We start from the raw sequence: 20,511 nt of genomic DNA, 5'->3' as shown, positions 1-20,511 counted from the left end.
ATAATAATACTCAGGTGCTTGAATGTTAATGCAATATGCTTCTGTATTGCACTCCACGATATAAAATTCGCTGCTCCAAAGTGCTCCCAGATGCAAAATTATCTGCTCCAAAGAGCTCCAAGATGAAAATTTTGCTGCTCCAAAGTGCTCCAAAACGGAAATTTTGCTGCTCCAAAAATTGCTCCAAATCAGAAGTCCTCGGTAGCATCACTGCTTTTCGAAGCTCGTTCCGAGCACTCCCCTGTTGCAGTACACTGTACCCGTACAGAAGCACTCACTTAAAGGGGCCCTGCGACACTTTTTCAAGTCATCATCGAATGGCTTCATTAAAAGTGTTGATTGCCTCACGAATCGACTGCCGTATTTTTTTTTAGAATCAGTCACAGGGATCTGTCGCACGCGTCAAGCGCTCTCTCTCCTCTCGTACCAGCGATTGCGCTGAAAGCTGCGCAGGGGTGGGGGGAGGGAGAGGAGGGGGTAATGACAAGGGGCAAGAAGATGCGTCCGTTCGTCAGCGCTCGCCATGGCCTTGAGCACATTCTTTTGTTCGAACGCGCTGCTTACTCAGTGTGATCGCGAGCACGTGGCGGCATACCGTGACGGCCACGGTAACTATGCGGCTCACGAAGCTCAAAGCCAATGGCCGTGAACTTTGGGTTTATGGCATCATTTGTCGAGAGAAGAGGAAGCGATTTCTAACTCACTTTTGAGAATTAATTGCAAATTCCAGGCCGCGTGCCAGCTAAGAAGCTTTATTTCTGAGAAATATGTATGAATTTCCTTGTGGCTTCGTGCTACAGACGGGTGGTTGTCTATTTTCCCTTTCTTAACCCTTCCGCCACTTGCGGGACTGCGCAGAACTCATTTGCGCTATGTTTGACCCACGTGTTCTCAGGAGCCTCGACTACCGATCGACAGCGTTTTTTGACCATGCTGCAGTAGTGTTGCAAGGCCCCTTTAACTCTTTGCAAGGCCCCTTTTCGCGACCCTCGTCAAAAGTATAATTTTTTTTTGTTCAACATGGCCACAGCCGAAAACTAATTTGCACTATATTTCTAGCCTGAGATTCCATACTATTTATGCAAAAACACAACATGAATGGCTTCAGAATAAATAATATTTAATTAATGATTAATAAAGAATTACTATAACACGCATAGATTAAGGTATTCCGACACTGACAGTTGCTTGCTGGGCTAGTTGGTTCGTATCGACGAGTGGCACAGCGCGGAAAAACAGGAAAGGACGACAACCGAGCCAGAGTGCAAAGAGCGCTCTTTGCACTCTGTCTCTGTTGTCCTTTCCTGTTTTTCCGCGCTGTGCCACTCGTCGATATTCCGACATTATCTTTGTTGCAATATCGAATGCCTTTAAATAACGTATCTATTTGACGCATTTACAGACAGTTTTTCATAGGTGGCGTCTGAAAGGGTTAAAGGAGCACTGACATCAAATTTTACGCATGTCAAGGTTCTTGCATCCACGAGTAGTTATCGACCCCCTAGTGGTGATTCGCGACCCGAAATGCCACTGAGGGACGAATTTATTGTTTTAGATCACCGTTATCTTGCACGATTCAAAACGGCTGGCAAGCCCGCTATTTTTTAGCACCGGCAGCGCCACCTTCAGACCGCGCCCCACCTGACTACTTGTCTACAGAAAGGAGTGACGTGAGGCTCAGCTAACATTTCGTCTGCTAGGCGCACACGTTCAGTCATGCCTTGTGGTCACCAGCATCGCCGTCAAAAATGTCGACTAGTGTTGAAGACGACATTCTGGATCTTTGAATCACCGCGATTCGCGACGTCGCGAACCATTTTCGCTTCGACGCTTCGTCAAACAGCCATTCAAAAATGGACGCCGCTTCAAACAGCAGCGAGGTGCCCGGGGACGCACGCTTGGGCCATGCTCGCCGGTGTCTCTCAATTAGCAATATTAGATATTATACAGCATATTGTGGCATTCGGCTTTGTAAAGATAAAGGCCAGGTAATTTTATTCAATTAAAAAAATGCTGATGCAAATGAATTTTTGTAGAAACAAAAAAATGCTTTGTTACAATAGATCTCACTCAGCTGTACCTACTGCTTTTCTTAGTATATATGCATTTTTCATATAACAAATTTCTGCAACAGCTGCTCAGAACACCCTATGGGCCAACCCGGAGGAGACACCTGAATTTGTGAGTATATTTAAGTAGCAACAAACCGAACTATGCCAAATTATATCACCTTGATCTCTTGCAGGTCACCTACTAGCACTTCATTTTCAAGCAGCTGAAGAGGTGCAGCTCTCCATGTTTTTAAGAATGTAAATGTACTACCACCACTAAGAACTTTATTTTGATGAAACATCCAAGTGTGTTACCCATAGCATGTTTCAATAAAGTGAAGTTACACTTTATTCATTTGTTTTGTCCTTCGGCACCACTGAGCCACAATGAAATACAAAGAGTGGCACTGAGACAAAGTACAGGCTATTTTTGTACTTCATGAAATCTGTGTTTCCACAGCATTCTCATTTGGTACCAAATCAGCAGTAAAATCTGAACAATGGGAAAATTGAATATTAATTGAAGAAGTTCTATCTGCAGAAGATATTTCCAGACAACCAAATCTGCTGGTTTAATTTTTTTTTTCCTAGCACACAAGAAATGTAATATATGTTCCTTTCAGTCTGACCAATGATACTGTTAAGGTCGCCTGCTATAATACATGCATTTGTCCCTGTGCTTCTGCTGCAACCTAAACCATGTACTAACTGCACCACACTGATGTGGAATGAAGCATAAACTGTCCACACTCAATTTTGGCCATCAGTAAATCAGAATTTAGAAAGCACATTAATTTGTTTCCAACAAATGGCAGCAAATACACCTTTCACATCGCTGCTAGAATAGAGAGCCAACAGATGTGCTGTGGCAGAGCACTGCAGAGAGATAGAAACCATAGGCCTTTGGAATGACAGCTATTTAATTAAAACGAATGGCACAGGTACAAGAAATTTAGCTTAAATGACACCCTGCAATACTAAATGTGTTAACAGCACTAAGGAAAATGGCACACAGAACACGAAATGCACAGAACATGTGCTAAACTTCAGCTGCAATTTATTACAAGGCCTACAGCGAAACCTCGCTATACAAACAGAATTGAAGTGGAATGAAAAACAGCGCTAAAAGACGGGACAAGAAAGGACACGAGACCACGGCGCCGTGGTCTCGTGTCCTTTCTTGTCCAGTCTTTTAGCGCTGTTTTCACTCGTAACCATGAACCAACCAGCCCAAATGCGTACCTTATTGAAGTGGAAGCTGCACTTACTCTTTAAAAGCTACTACTTCACAATAAATGTCCACCCTCATGCCCATTAGCAAAGAAAAAGGGGCTGTTGTTAGTGACTGCTGGGTAAGCCAATAAAAAAAAACCCAGTGCCCACCAACAAAAGGACCAGGAAGGATTTCTTCCATGTCTTAGTCACCACAATGACTACTTGCTCTAATACACTCGCAACAACAATCAATCTTTCGGACTGTCTTGGAAGCTTTAAGTAGCACTGTAACAGGCCGTACAATATTTCCCGAGTGCCCCAGAAGGGCAAACCAAGTGTCAAATTTCATACAATGCTCATTGCTACATGCAAGTCAATAAAATAAGAAAATAGAAAAACGAGGCTAGTGTCCACTGATGAGGCACTGCACTGGATCGTAGGGTTCATGTACTCCACTGGCTTCTTCAAGAAATGCTAATATACTGAGTAATCGCTGAGAACATGAGAAGTGGTAACGAGTTGTAAATGTATTTAATTTTCCATTTTTCCTTCAATCTACCAAGGCCTTCTCCAAGTGAAAACAGTGCCGCAGTTTTGAGACGACAATGCATAAAAAAGAAAATGGGGTACAGATAATTACGAAGTACAGTCCCTCAGCCGTGCATGTGTAGCAGGATATTACAGCTGCTTCAGAATTGTAATTCTAACGAATTACAAGCAGCACTGAGTGCTGCTTAATTTCGATCTAATCAGCACAAAATCAGTCAACATTAAGCTATAGTTTATTGACCATTGATTTAAACTAATTAAAATGAGATTTTTGCCTTTTGATCTAGTACATGTTTTCAGTAAGACCCATGCCCCAACAGCATCTTTTACAGTGTTTTGCACATTGTCTTCCTCAGTGCTGTTAACATCTCGCAATTACAGTAAACAAGAAAACTTTCACTAGCAACAATGCAATGAGCTGAGAAAAAAATTGCAGTCTACATTGAGTGCTTCTCCATGCAACATAACAGAATTAAAATTGGAACCATTCTCTGCCAATGAAAGAGATCCATTGCTCGTCAAAGTCTCAAGATGCCACATTTACTGCATCTGCATATTCTACTATAAATAATGAAAAACATGTTTTCTCTACATCAATGTGACTGTGCAGAGAAACATTTTTGACAGTGGAGCTCAAGATTTCTCAGTGAAAATTATGTCCAGAATGGTGAAGTGCTCAAATAAGTGACCGTGTTCATGCAAGTCACATAACAGTAGGTAATTTTGAACAAGTACCTTCATTTGAGCTCGAGTTCACAAGGTATTCACAAAACAACAGAATTAGCATTGCATACAGCAGTGACCATACCCTACAGCATAAAAGGCTTCACTAATGAGCTTCATTCTGAGTACTTTAGGACACCTTTCCAATACTCTTCACATGATGACACAAACTTAAAAATATCCTTAATTCCAGATGATCACGGACACTTAAAACATACCAATACATTTTTTCATAACATAGTTTTTAAAGCACATGTACTCTTTCAAGAGATGAATGTATGCATGATGCTGTACGAGTAACACAAGATGCTGTACGAGTAATGCAGTCCCATATGAAAAAATGGCTTGGAACAGTTTCCACTCAAAATCACTAGAAAAAAAATCTAATACATAGCCATGAAACTCTTCTCACCTCTCCTGTCTTTTTCCTTTATTTACAGCTGTTGTAGCAGAGAAGATTATTTCAGTAGTGATCATTTACCTTCTAAAAACACTGGCGACCATATTTGCAATGGCATCAGTCAAAGTAAATACAATGCACTGCTACAGAACTGACCAGGTTATCATGGGTATCACACATGCTGCTTCAATTACGTTTCCCTTGCAGCGTTCCAGCAGTGTCAAAATGAGGGAAAGCCTCGGTATCAAGCAACAGCAGCTCGAACAGTGATTCAGAGCATCTCCATGCGGACACAGAAGGGAAACAAAGCACGCAATGCTTTCAAATGACCTCTACTGAACCACAGAAGACTACATATTGTTCTGCAGAACTTCCTACTGTGGCTCAAACAGGCTCCACAATCAGATATTTTATGGTACTTGAGAAGTTTTTATGAAGCCACCCCACTAATTTCAACCTGATGATGTACATGAGATGGAAATACAAAAGATAGAAATCTCCTGGACACAGCCCACTAAGCACTTGGTCCGCATTCACATGTTCTGCGTGCTCATAATGAGTGTGATGTTTTCGCCCTTCAGAAGTATCCGCCCTAAAAGAAGAAAAACAACAACATTACAAACTATCTATTGATGGCTAAGGAGCATTTCAGAAATCTGCCTGCCTTAAGGTAACCGGCAATGTACCATCTTTTGCTAAACAATTTAAATGGGGCAAAGGGTGACGACAAAGGAAAAATAGGCGAAGTGCAAGCTTGCACAAAAAGCCTTGTCTCTAAAGCATTCTTAATACACGGTGGTTGCTTATAAAATGAAGCATTCTTTTAGTGCAAAGGCACTATGTGTGAGAATGCATTTATGCCAAAGCTATTCCACATATAATCTCACTGTAGCTACAGTACTGATCGTATCTATCTATCTAGCCGCCTATGACCTTGTGCTCTTCTGGCCATTTCGGTAATGGAACGTATACCAAAATTGGTATGGCACATCATGACTGCATGACGAACATAAATGATAGGTCATAACATGAAAATCATGACATGCATGCCATAAACGGCATGATTTACATGCCACGGCCTTGGTGCTTTAGCGGCCATTTTGTCAACTTGATATATACCAAAATTGGTATGGCATCACAAAACTGTCAAACATAACTGACAGGACCTATCGTGCAAATCATGTCCCGCATGTCATGTACAGCACGATTTACATGACATGGTCTCGGGGTGCTCGCGACCGTTCAATTATATGGATATATACTAAAATTAATACGGCAATGCATTTCTGTATGGCAAACATAAATTACAGGTGGTAACATGAAATCATAACATGCATAACATGTACGCTATGACACACATGTCCCGTTCATGGTGCGCTTGCAGCCATTTTGCTACCTTGACATGCACCAAATTTGGTATTGTGTGACGTGACTAAATGAAGAACATAAATCACAGGTGGTAACTTGAAAATCATGACATGCATGTCATGTAGAACATGATTTACATGCCACGCTCATGGTGCACTCGCGGCCGTTTCTCTAGCTTGATAAACACCAAAACTGGTATTGCGTGACGCGACTACGACCAGTATAACTGACCGATGGTAACATGACAATCATGACATGCATGTTGTGTGCAGCATGATTGACATGCCAGGCTCATGGTGCGCTCACAGCCGGTTTGCTAGCTTGGTATACCCCAAAACTGGTGACGTGACTGTATGACTTTACTAGAGTACCCAATATTGGCCTACTTTCCCACGGACAGGAAAGTGTTAAATGGTGGAAGTGCAGTAAAAAATAATATTGTGGAGTTTTACATGCCTAAACCACAATACAATTTTGAGGCACACCGTGTAGGGGCATTCTGTATAAAATTTGACCACTTGCAGTTATATGCACCTGAATCCTAAGTACATGGGCGTTTTCCATTTTGGTCCAATGGCTGGTACTCAATGCCCTCTAGATTAGCAGTACACCTTAGCTGCTAAGCTACCACAGTGGGTGGCGGATGTGCATTAAGGCGTCCCCACATGTATATACATACATGCTAAGCGGGAATATCGTATCACATTTCGTTGTAATGTAGCATGTGTTAAACACAAATGTCTCAACCCTGCCAGCTATAAGCAAATCACATATAGAACTGTGTTTGATGTGGCCTTTTGATGCCTTAGAATATTACTAAGGAAAAGTGGCGAGTGAGGTCTCGGTCACCACCTTTCCCTCTTCCCCATACCTTCACAAACTAGGGATGTATGCTGCGATTGGGGATGTACACACAGTTCATGTCTGCATAGGCGTGAGCATGGGGCAGGGGGGCGACCGCCCCCCCAGGCACCTAAGCATGGGGGGGGGGGGCACACTCTGCCACATGCATAACATAATATGGAGGAGGGGGGGGGGGGCACAGCGATGAACGTTTGCCCCCCCCCCCCCCCCCCTGAAAGGGAACCCTGCGCATGTCTATGCATATCTGTACATCACTCAAAAAAGATTTTCCCAGTGCTTTAAGGGATGTTCACAACAGGGACATCTCCGTGCAGAGCCATCCGTGATGTCACTTCAAGCGAGCCTCCTCGTCCTCCCCGAGCACCATGGTCAAGCAGCACTGCTCCCTCCCCAAGGATGGGAAATACTGGTAGCTCGAGAACAAGTGCTCCCCTCTCCCAGTGCACAGTTCAGAGGGGCCTAGCCACTTGATGGCATTACATAGTATTCACATGGCACATTTCTTGCACTGGGAAGGCAAATTGCTCCTATGTTAATACACTTTTAGTTGTGCTATCCGAGACAAGATGGAGCAATATTTTCAATTCTGGAACTGCAACGTAAACTTTTGGGACATTATTTTTAGTATCGCAAAAAAAAAAACCTTTGTGTAGCATTCATGCTTTCAGTCTCAGCGCAGGTCCTTCTAGCCAAGCGAGATGGTCTTGACAGGCAACGGCATCTTTCCACAGCAGTGCAAGTGGTAGACTTAAAATTAGCCTTAAAGGGTTACTGACACAAAATTTCGCGGCCGAGATAGCCTGCTGGATCGATTCCCGTGTACGTGCGTGTACCATCTGCGAAATATAGACAGCGAATAAAGCTTGAAAGGTATTTTATATGAATTTTGTTGAAGTTCGCGAGCGCGATCCAGCATTAAGGCCGCACCTGGTGCATTGACACCCTCGGAGGTGACCCAAGGTGACCCCCCTACTTCCCCTACGTAACCGTTGTAGCTGGTACAAGTTATGACGACGTCGTAGCCGCCATTTCTGTTTTGACGCGCTTCCCGACGAATCGCTCCTCGCCAGCGGGTCAAACCTGAAGTGATTCGCCACGTTGAAAATTTCTTCCATTCCCGCCGCAAGAAAATCGTCGCCATCAGACGACGATTAGCCCGACGACGACAGACCGCGGGAAATGCGTCACTGTTCTGTGTGCTCACGTGACCGAGCGTTTCACTCGCTAGGTGGTGATAGTTGCACCCGGCGGCTCATCGTTTTCGGAGCTCTGTCAAACCGAAACTGAGGCTGTGTCGGTAATGAGGAGCTTGTAATTAATTATCTGTCACGCTGCAGCAAACGATGGGCCGTGTTATGACTAACAGGCCCCCAGCAACACATTGCAGCAAAAAAAAAACGCGGGGCGAAAATGTTTGTGTCAGGACTCCTTTAAAACTATTAAGAAGAGCCAGCCAAGCAGTGACAACTGTAATTTACTTGCTGATCAGTATCAGCCTAACGAAGTCCCGATTAGCATGCAGCAATTAGGATTCAGATATCCTTTTCAAGAGCTTTCGACTGTGCTCTCATGACCGCCCAAAAAAGCCCTACAGTCGTAAAAAATTGATGGTTTTCAAGTACCTGTTGCTTTCCTTTTCTTCAAATGGCCACAAAAATGACATCATGGGGCAAGCTCGGCACGAATTATGCAATTTTTGCCCAAATGAAGCAGGATGTAGCAAGTTTCACCTTTTGGTGCAATTCATGAAGCAATGACATCACCGAGCAAATTAAAATCATGCTTTAATTTCCTGTGATCAAAAGGCTCATTACCAATCTCTTTTCCACTTTTGCTTGTCTGATCCAAGGTACAGGTTACCGATGTCCCACAATTTTGTGTTTTGTTTTTTAAACAACAATACTTTTATAACTTACCAACTTGTTTACGATACTTTGGCTTGGTGTAGATTTCTTCTGCATCATCTAGCACAAGGTTCATATATTCATCGAAACCCTGGAAACAAGTGAATCAAACAACTTTTGCTTTCACAAATGCAAGAAAATTGATCATGTCCGCACGCCAAATCACTATAAAGCTGACAGAGAAACTGGTACAGCTGGAATTTTGCCAAAGCAATGCAGGGTTTATGAGCTATGTGCTGGTTACCGAGGGGCTTCTCAGGGAAGCACGGTCACAAAGGGCTTAAACCTTGATACCAGCAAGCACAGAATGAAACAAAATTTTGACACCATGCTATACATTTGGCACCTGTCACATATCCTGAAGAAGGTAAGCCTAGGTGTAAAGATGAATGTAGTTTTTTTTTTCCTGCTCTAGTCGAGCAGGCTTGAGTGAAAATAAATAATCAGAAATAGTGCGATAAAGGACGCACAAGAAAAGGAGCAACAAAACAGTTTTTCTGAACGGAGAACATGTCATACACTGAATACGGTTATCCTGCGGGTAATGTTAAATTGGGGCTAACTGGAAGATGCATGAATGAGTGACTAAGGGAACATACTAACAGTGTGAACGAATAGCAAGATTTTCTTGTTTTCCAATGTCACACATTCCCTGCTTTAGAGGTAGTTATCAGAGGGAAGGGACATCCAAATATTGAAACGAAAGCGCTCTTTGAAGGCATATGGTGGAGCATGGGTAAGCAAAACAATTTTTTTTTGCAGAAATTAGCAACTGCAGTGACTTTGGTTTGGCACAGTTTAACCCCTTCTGGCACAGCATCCATGTTTGTAAACATCACTTATTTTTTTCACTTCTGTTCCGTAGGGGCGAGGAAGAGATCATGAACGCTGCTATAATGGTAAATTGAACACTCTGCTAACCTAAAGTTACGTTATATGACTCCAAATATTTTGCAACAGATGACCACTTCAGTGAAGGTAGTACTTTGATAGAATGTTGGAAGCGAAAATTTTGGTATCAATTTTGAAAATTTTTTTTCCCCCATCTCTAGTAACGCTTGCAGCAAACGTATAAGTTTTTCATGTAGTTCAAGTGGGTGATTAAATTTATTTTATAAAGAAATGTAGCATAACAGATTACAATAATTAGATACTTGGTCACATTATAATTACAACTATTTGCTATAAAATGCAGTTATTCCAACACTCCTAATCACATTAAGGAGTCTCAAGAACCTTGGCAACAAATTTTGTAAATTTCACACATCTACCAACAATCAGCATGAGTGTCTGAAGGAGTTAACACGTGTGTTTTGTTTTTAATTCTAAGTAAACACAATGTTTTGACAATTTTAACTGTAGGAGGTATAACTTTTGTTCTTTTCTCGTAAAATTGTTGTTGAAAGTTAGCGCTGCTTTCTTGCTGTGTGTCCATGCACTAGCTGTGCTACCCTAAAAAGCATCCACAGTGAATAAGCAGAGCACATAAACACTATCGAAAGGAGAATCCGGTAGTCTCCTGAAGACAAGTGCAAGGGCTTTCTATCATACACTTACATTCAGAGCTTTAACTCTGCTATTCAATATATATATATACACTTGCAAACTAGCAATTTCCTGAAGGACATGCGTGCCCGCCTGCACTTCCCTTGGTTATTCAATACTGAATATTAACTGTTAGAAGAGACACAGTTACCAGAAAAGCGCATTGCAATAATTGCTTCTTTACTTCAATATAAATGTGAACATTTTTCGACAGAGATATGGCTGGCTGGGTGAAAGTACTCAATGCAGAACTGGCACCAACCACAACTTACGATGGTCTCGACGTTTCGATATAGGTATTAGTTCCTTCCTAACGGGCTGACTGCATTGATCGAGGAAGCCCCCCCCCCCCCCCCCATTTTCTTCGGTTTCTCTGAAATGACTCGAGAAGCCTCCTTCCCTGGTTCAATTCGGTGTCTGCTAGAAAGCTGCCGTCGAAACTGATAACATGGTCTTGTTGTTATGCTGGCGGGCTCTGTCATAAAAGCTGTCGCTTTCACTGATGTAGCTGGTGGGGCACTATCAACCCCTCGGAGAGGGACCGAACTGGTCTTAGACTGTGGCTGGTGACAGTTCACCACCAAGAATTCTTCAACCTGACAAAGACATTACCATATTATGCATTGTAGTGAAATTACACACATGGTTTAATCAAAATTAAGCCGTTTAGAAATATTGTTAAAGCAAAGCAAATCACGTTCTATGGCACAGTGCCAGACTGCTGTGACCCACAGATGTCAAAGCTAACCTTGTGAAGTGACGCAAAAGTGAAAGCACTTCCGAAAGTGATTGCCTGAGGATACCACCCCAGCACACCATCCCCACCTGCATTTAGCAAACTGAATATGGGCAAGTAATCAGTGAACCCAAAAAAAAACTACACTTGTGACATACCAGTTTTACAACAACAAAGGTTAAGGGGGGGTATTGAAGACAGCACATAAAACAATGCGAACTTACAATAATGTGGCCCTCAATTCTCAGGTGAACATTTTCATACAGCCAAACTTGAATCCGTGCTCTCTGCAAAGCAAAGCAGTCATGTTAGCACGATACTGATACTTTAAGGCCAATTCACATAGGCATCACTGACTCACAGCAGTCATTCAACCAATATAATGGAGTCGAACCAATATATATTGAATCTAAATGGGATCACAAAAAAGTTCTAGATATAGGTAATTCGATAGACACAATAATTCATTATATGTGGGTTCAACTCTAGTCGCTTTGGTTTCTTAAAAAGCCTTGATTCGGACGCTCACTTGCAAAGTTTGCGAAAGATGCGCAAGAACAAGACATTGGCTTGCTATACAAGACAACGGCAGTGCAATCATATAGGGAGCTTTCACAAGCGGCGAAAGCGCTGTGCATTGTGGGTAGTCCGCCATTTTGAAGTCATAGACAACCGAGCCGGGAAGCGCGCGCGTGCGGCAGCACAGAGTAAACAGACGTGCCGGCGCAATCACTACGAAGTCAGCGAAGACCAGAATGTACGCATCGATGCTCTCCCAGAAACACTGCGAGTAATACAACGAGAAAACCCGACTATCCGGAGTGGACCCGTTCACGCTGCAGGCAGGCGACTGCATAGTGGATGTGAATTTGTGGTCTTGAGGACGTGTTTTGTAACGCGACAGCAGCTCGAAGGAAGGAAGGCCGTTGGCGGCAACGACTTCGCGACAAGCGGCCGGTAAGCGAGCCGCGAATGAAGCAAGTTGCTGCCGATAGCGGGATCGTCATGACACAGGTAAGCTTCTAAGGGCGTTTTAGATGTTGATCTTTTCCATTCTTTTGTTAGGTGACCCATTCGCAGGCCCGCATCAAGCCTCCCGTCGAAGTGTGGTTTCTTGGGAAGGGTGACGGAGAAATCCTAGCTGCGCATTGCTCGTGCATGGCCGGAAACGGCGAGGTGTGCTCGCACATTGCAGAGTGCTGTACACCTTGGCATATTTTGCCAAAAGTTCATGAAACTTATTGCACATTTCTCGAAGAACTGATGCTAATCGGCACCTTTGCTGCTTCTCACCGATGACACACAAGTGCTCGCTACTGCACGTCGATACTCAGCTGCAATCAGTACGCTGAGAAACTGGTCACGGTCAAGGCTGCGGTGCACAAGTTGGCTTATTGCAGTGTCGATGCGCCACTTCTTCATCGCCGATGACGACAAGCCCATTTCGGCAACGGGCCACACCTCAAGTTTTTTCATGGCAGGAGGGAACCAGCTCTTGGAGCCGTCTGTGCACAAGCGCTCTTCACGCGCTCGCAGGCCACACTCCACGTAAAAGGGGAGAACTGCGATGTGGGAACACGCCTCACTGTTTCAGGCCGTGCGCGGCAAGGATTTCTCCGTCACCCTTCCCCAGGAACCACACTTCGACTTGAGGCTTGTCACCTTACAAAATAATGCAAAAGATAAATATCTAAAACGTCCTTACAAGCTTACCTGTGTCACGATGATCCCGCCATCGGCAGCAACTTGCCTCATTCGCGGCTCGCTTACCGAGCCGCTTGTCACGAAGTTGTGGCCGCCAACGGCCTCCCTTCCTTTGAGCTGCTGCCGCGTAACAAAACACGTCCGCAAGACGACAAATTCACGAATGTCCGAGGCATCAACGAGTGCTCACAAGTTCACAGTCGGCTGCCTGCAGCGTGAACGGGTCCACTCCGGATAGTTGTATTTTGTAACAAAACACGTCCGCAAGACGACAAATTCACGAATGTCCGAGGCATCAACGAGTGCTCACAAGTTCACAGTCGGCTGCCTGCAGCGTGAACGGGTCCACTCCGGATAGTTGTATTTTCTCGTATCACTCGCGGTGTTTAAGGGAGAGCATGGATGCGTACATTCTGGTCTTCGCTGACTTCGTAGTTAATGCTCAGTGCTCCTCACAATAAGAACATGCGCGATCGCGCCGGCACGACTGTTTGTTTACTCTGAGCTTCCACACGCGCGCGCTTCCCGGCTTGGTTGACTATGACTTCAAAATGGCGGACTACCCACAATGCACAGTGCCTCCGCCGCTTGTGAAAGCTCCCTATATCAATGGCATCTACTCCAAGGTATTTCATGCGGCGACAGACAGGTCGCACTTGTCAGCTGCAAACACAGGACGCCTCGAGTTACTGCACGGTCACAATAATTTGCATGAGCTATGCAAATTGCCAGTTTAAATAAGCTGATGACATTTTGACTGGTTGCTTTCGAACTACTCCAGTGATTTCATGAACTTATGGGACAAAAAAAAGCACTGACGCACAGACAGGCAGGTTGCGTGAGTTGGTAGGTTTCCATGACAAAAATATAAAACAGCGCTTACACATGGGACAAAGGAAGAAGTGACACACACGGCGCCGATTCTTGTAACTGGATTTATTGAAAAATTACAAGTTGCTCAGTCAGTGCCGTGTGTGCCACTTCTTCCTTTTGTCCTATGTGTTAAGCGCTGTTTTATATTTTTAAAGATACACAAGTTCTTAACAGTGGCTTCTTTATATCTATCTTGGGGTTTTATCGTAAACCCTACCTATGCTACACATGCCCTTTGTAGCACTGCCAGAGTGCGCTGAAGCAACAAATTGAAGGTGCCCTACAGCGTGGCAGGGCTGCAGATGTACAGTACTCACAGACTGAAATGTGACAGTAAAAGTGCGTGGCCACTGGTGGTACAAGCAGTGTCGTACATAGAAGCAAGGTATTGTACTGCAGCATAGCTGGAGGATGAAAGCATTTCTGGAGCATTATTACTGCTTCCGGTCGCCAATGAGCTGCACTGAGGTTCACCAAAGTGCCAAAGGTGTGCTGCAAGTGACGCCACCATGCACAGCCAAGCTACTTTGGCCAGCATAGAAAAGCGTGCCAGGATAGCAGCATTCTGTGGTAAAATACAGCGGAGCACAAGGACTGAATATAGACTGACTTGTTGACCAGAGGCAGTAATCATAGAACAAAAATGCTCTCACTCTCGTGCTATGCCACAATGCAAAACTTCCACAGGTGCCCATCGGCGGCGCTGCTTGTATCAGCGACAGGTAGAGATAAAGTACAAAAATAAATAATGGGGGAAAATAAAGTCATTCTGCCTTAAGAGGCAGAGAGATGGACCGTGTATTTATTTATTTTTTTTTGGTATAATAACATCGATTTAATCAATGTGGATAAGGTATTAGGCCAACATAAAACAAGGAAGTTTTTTTTTGTTTTTTTCTTCGAGCCTGGTGGCAGACATGTCACCGCCCCGTTATAAAGGGGACGCTCATAGCATCCATCCACCACATGTTCCCACTGCTGTGTTTCTATCCATGAGTCTTTGAACCATTTCAAACACGACCAGAATACTCCAGTCATTGAATCTATTGTCACTGCAATGGTAGATCCAAGTGTTCTAGGTTGATACTGGCTACAGACAGTAACGACAATCATTTAAAGAAAATTGCTAATAACCTGAATTATAGCAAAATATTTCAGCAGGCTCGCAGATTCACGTATCGGTGTAAAAATGGCATTTTCTGAGCACTTCGCTTATATATTTATTCCTTAAAGTGCCTTTTTTGACTAGTGTATTTTATGGTTGCTTGCGATTATCTTCAACACGTCAACATCACTTTCTCCCGCCTTCCATTTCAACAGCAGCAACATAAGCACTGCAAATGTGTTTTAACAAAATTTGAATACAGTCACAGCAACGCTAAAAATTGCTCTCTTATGGTTCTTTCTAGCACTGACGACACTAGATTAAAGATTGCCTCACAATGTTAATACTTACATTCTGTAGATATCTGAAGATCAGGTTCTGAAATGAAAACGTCAAGGAAGAAACAGGAACGCAAGGCCTGCGAAAGGTTCCCTCGTAGACGAACATGAACCCAAACCGCTAAAGAACCCGCGAAATTGTAGTCACTCAAATGGTAATGCACGTACAATACGGCAATAAAGATACTTAAACAGACCTAACAAAACTGTTTTCTCGCATATATACGACGGCTGCTAGTGCAGGTGCCATTACATAACGAGAAATTCTTGACGCGAACAGACAAAAGGCCAAAGCCGGCAAATCGCGTCTGAGACGCAACTGTGCCTTCACACAAAAAAAGGATACAATAGGTTGCACCATAACCTTCTGGACTTTCTGTCCAGGGCCTCCTTTGAACGACATCTTGAGTGGTATAGCAATAAGATTACCAAATAAGCTATACGAATTCTGCACGCACACACCACGCGACCACCGCCAACTTTGTGGTTCGTATTGCTCCCGATGTCGATAGGCAGTTCTGATGGTTCTGACACCCACAATGCTGACCAAACGCTTAGCTGTATTTTCTTATTTTTTGTATTGTGTGCCAAAGAAATAATAAGTGTCGAAAGTATTTTATTGAAGTAAGCAGTTCGCAATTAAACTTCGGTGTATTTTAACAAAATATAATATATTTGTCTAGTTTGTTCGAACGATGACCGACGCGGAAAAATGGCGTCGCATGAAATTGTGTTCTGCTGCCAGTTGTTTCGAACGTGTACTACACCGAAGCGGTGAAGCCGGCACTGGCATGCTCTGCATTCGGTGCTTTAAATAAATTAAAATAGCACCCACTACTGACTTGTAGGTATGTAGTGTAGCCAGTGTAGCACTGCAATGCGTATCGTTCTGTTTTAAATTGCCTGAAGATTTGTTTAGGTTTTCTTTCTCGTAAAACAGCTGAGAACTCCGATACGGAGCGAGCATTGCATTTATAACAGTCCCTACCTTGTTTTATATGGTTTCGAGTGTCGTGTCATAGCTTGCATGAATATGGTAGAGCTTGTGTAGCAAAGTGTTTTGAACCTTTGCCATGCTGTATGTAACACGCGCGAAAGCGCGGCTTATTTTGAAACGCATCGGGCGCTTGATGTGACGTGGTGGATGTGGAGTAACATACAAGTGACTTCATCTATGTTTAGGCGCATTTGCTCGGTTACTTTATATATGTGCACATCGCTTTCACCCATTTCATCACGCAGTCGTTTAACGAAGCGTTTAGCCGTTCCTTTAGTTCTGTGCAGGGACATCGAAAAAATTACGAAAAAAAAAAGTTTGAGTATGAAATGTTGAAAGCAATTGTACTAGCCGACAATGACTGAGACCACGTTCAGTCAATGCGCTCTTATGGGCATTTATGATGTTTTCCCTCGAGTTAACGTATACAGCATTAATTGATAGTACCAGTTATGTGACTCGTGTGTTTGCCTGTAATACATGCCTATCAACATCATTTTCACTCTATTTTATGTCCACTGCAGGACGAAGGCCTCTGCCAGCGATCTCCAATATTCCTTTTCATGTGCATTCAATTTTATGCCTGCAAACTTAATTTCGTCACGCCTTCATTTCCCATCCCTTAGCATGACTCCGTTGCTCTCACTTTGTTCTACACATTACGAGGCCATCCCTACTTTATTTCTTGCTCAACTATTCCTTGCTTAATGTCAACTAGAATATCGGCTGTCCCTGTTTGCTCCCTGACCTATTGCGCTGTCTTCCTCTCTTGTAATACCTATTATTTTCCATTCCATAGCATATTGTGTCAGCCTTAAATTTTTCTAGATTTCCTTTTGGTTTCAGCCGTATATTTTAGTACTGGCAATATGCAATCATTCTACACTTTTCACTTTATAGAATCGGTGGTAAGTTGCCTCTCATGATTTTTATGCGCTCCAGCCCATTCTTATTCTTTGGTGAATTTCCTTTTCATGAGTAGACTCTCCTGTTTGTAATTGACCTAAATATACATACTCTTGAGCAGGTGCTAGAGGTTGGTTGCCAGTTGTTGCATTTCAACAGGCTATTGACATGCCTATAATTCTTAGTAAGCTGCTTTGTAAAACACTAAAATGAAACTTTGCATGGAAAGTATCAAGTACTCTGTATTTATGCATTGGTATAGCTCAGCAGCTTCACATATGCCAGAACTTTCTACGGAATGGCTTTGAGTAAAGTGTTTTGTCGCTTTCCATGCACTATTTTAATCACATTTTGCATTCTGCCACAACTTATTTATCAATTTCATTCATCACTTTGGTTCACTTCAGTTATTTCACCAAAATCTAGAACTCTATGCTGGCCAAATTTTGCCACGCTGGTGAAAAATGAAGGATTCAGAACTACGTTCAGTTTGAAAAAGTTTTAGAATTCCCTGCTTCAGCAAACATTTTTCCACAAAAGCAAAGCCAAGGATGCAGTACTACCTGATCATTCAAACAAGCTGTCAAGTAAATTTTATGAATGTTAATTTACATTAATTTAAGATGTCTTATTTGTGGACAAAGTTGGTGCTGCACAGGCCCCAGAACATATGTCTAGGGCATGCAAGCATGCCTTGACCATTTGCAGGCAGATTTATATAGGACACAGCTGTTCACCCTGCTTGTTGTGCTAACGTAGTTCCCCTAAGTGTGTCCACCCTTGTCCGTGCATGCCGCAGTAGTTTCAAAAGTATGGAAGAAAGCATGCTTTACTGCTACGCATGAATGATCATCACCGTAAATATTATATTTGCCAAACAGCAAATGTCATAGGTATGTTGGCTTACCTATCTGGCCATGGTTTATACTACAGTTAAAACTCTGATCTAACGAAACCCGACTTTCTCAAGTTCCCGATCTAACGAAGAAATTTCCACTCCTCGGCAGGTACCCATAGGGTTGGTTCAATGTTGTCGTCAACCCCAAGTTAACTAGACTTGATCACAAAACCCAATTTAACGAAGTTTTTCATGAAGTAAATGAGTAAGAAACGGTGATTTCTTTCTAATTCTCACAGATGCGGGTTTTTCTTCGAGCGTGCTCTCTAACGCCATCGTGTTAAAATATCTATGTGCCCTAATCAAGGCCCTAGCTTTATTTTGACGAGGCTGCATGCCACATCATGCACGAACCAATGTACTCGGCAGTCTGCAGCGCTCTTACGTACCAGATGGTGCTGGGGGTGGGCGGTGTTGGTTGCCATCGTTATTTCATGATTTATATGGCAGATGCCACTCGTCTCCTCACAGCTTACTTGCACAGCCTGCTCGCGTAATCACTGCATTTATTCTCCACGTCTTTACATACCGGTAGCCTTTTGTAGCTTCACGTGACCGTCTACCTACCCTGCTTTGCCTGGACATGGAACCACCCATGTCCGGGTGACACGGGAAGCTCCATGTCTGGACCGCTTTAGGGCCCAGACTTTTCACATGTGCAGACATGGATTAGCGGCAAATAGGATTCCGCAGTAGCTTTTAGGAGTGGCTATGTTGCAACTTTAAATATCGAATGACCGAAAAATCTCTCGATTTTATCAACTTCTGGATTCAGCGAAATAATTCTCGCGTGGTCATAACTTTGTTAAATTGAGTTTCAGCTGTACATGAATTGTTTCCATCGTGTAGCCATGGGAAGATTGTGCAGACACCTTGCAGCACACCACTCTTACACTGTGGACAAGTGTTCTTGAAGTAATAATTGTTTTCTGTGTGTATTTTATTCCTTTTTTTACAGCTTAATTTATTCAGAAGACAGGAGAACAAGAAGCCGGAAGTATGAGATTTTCATGGACACTAGTATTGAGCGGGATATTTTTGGCCTACATTTTGCATTCTATGTGGACACTGTACACTTTGTACTACCCAAAGCGCTGTTCTAAAAATGAGATCTGCATCAGACCTACATGGAGCAGCGAATCACGATTTCAAGTAAGGCTAGTAGTATCTGTCTTTTCTATGGCCGTGTTTGCAAATGGCGTACAATTCTTTCACCTTAGTGCCATCGTGTACAATGTGCAAAACAAGCTGTTGACTTCCCTTGCTCTGTAAAGCCTGCATTGCTGTGCATCTGGCCACATGAGGAAAAGATTGTCAGCGGCCATTGAATTCCAAAACAACACGCTAATTTCTTGTTGCCCAAGTTTTGCACGATGGCTGAGCAAGATATAACAGTTGTCAGTTCCTGTGTAATGAAGGCTCTGTGAAGTGTAGACACTATTTTCTGGAATTAAGGCAAGGTGCGCTTACAATCGCCATGTTTTGTTTGGTAATGTGACATATTTTGCTGTTTTTTATTTGTAATGTATGTATCGGTGATTTTTCTGATAGGCTAAACTTCACTTTGAATTTTATGCTTATATATATATATATATATATATATATATATATATATATATATATATATATATATATATATATATATATATATATATATATATATATATATATATATATATATATATATATATATATGAGTCGGATACAACCTAGGAAATCCGCAGAGGCCCCACCCAGATGGCTGAAGCGTGGCAGTCGATCGCCTCTGCAACTAAAGAAATAGCCCCCTCATGCACTCGGCAATGTTCTCCGTAGGCGGGGTCACCGGCAGTCCAGCTCGTGACGTCAGTCCGGAGTGTGTGCCCATTGGTGCCGGCTTGTGTGCATCTGCCTTTGAGGAGGAAATGCTGCGGACTTCTAAAGTTGTATCCGACAGTAGACACACACACATCGAATCTGAAGGAGATCACAAAAGAGTTCTATATGTAGGTAATTGGATATATAAAATATTTTATGTACAGAAGATATATTCAAGGGGATTTTACAAATGTTCGATATGCACAATGAATCGTCGTATGCGGGTTCGACCATATCAATTAACACACCTAATTGGCAACCTCAAATGTAGGCTTTCTTAATTTTAACTTAAGCGAAACAGATGTTTTTTAGGGGAGAATAGCAACAAGAAAAAGCAGGTAACTGCTCCATCATTTTCACTCGTGCATATCCAAATGTGCGAACTGCATTGTCTGAGTTGTAAACAGTCGTGTGAATCCTACGTCATTTATTTCCCAGTGCTAACAATAAAAAAAAATTAGGGAATTTAGTAGATATC

The 20,511-nt window shown here is 42.9% G+C and overlaps 2 protein-coding genes across 2 annotated transcripts in view; one reads left to right on the top strand and one right to left on the bottom strand.

The window, feature by feature from the left end:
* Positions 1-2,953: 2,953 nt before the first annotated feature.
* On the bottom strand, positions 2,954-15,890 carry LOC119371812 (small nuclear ribonucleoprotein E). Its single transcript, XM_037642274.2, has 5 exons — positions 15,722-15,890; positions 15,389-15,415; positions 11,580-11,642; positions 9,087-9,165; positions 2,954-5,530 (listed from the first exon to the last, which is right to left on the bottom strand). Exons 1-5 carry the CDS (start codon positions 15,776-15,778, stop codon positions 5,472-5,474), a joined length of 285 nt encoding a protein of 94 aa, XP_037498202.1. The 5' UTR covers positions 15,779-15,890; the 3' UTR covers positions 2,954-5,471.
* A 3,244-nt stretch (positions 15,891-19,134) lies between these two features.
* LOC119371803 (cleft lip and palate transmembrane protein 1-like protein) overlaps positions 19,135-20,511 on the top strand; it is a 59,203-nt gene continuing 57,826 nt past the window's right edge. The window contains 1 exon segment of the mRNA XM_037642261.2: positions 19,135-19,328. Within this exon segment, the coding sequence (XP_037498189.1) occupies positions 19,176-19,328 (153 nt within the window). The 5' untranslated portion in view covers positions 19,135-19,175.

This window comes from Rhipicephalus sanguineus, chromosome 1, assembly GCF_013339695.2.
Source record: "Rhipicephalus sanguineus isolate Rsan-2018 chromosome 1, BIME_Rsan_1.4, whole genome shotgun sequence".
NCBI classification, from domain to species: Eukaryota; Metazoa; Arthropoda; class Arachnida; order Ixodida; family Ixodidae; genus Rhipicephalus; species Rhipicephalus sanguineus.
The sequence above is the reverse complement of the archived record's forward strand: the minus strand, read 5'-3'. Positions and strand labels throughout refer to the sequence as shown.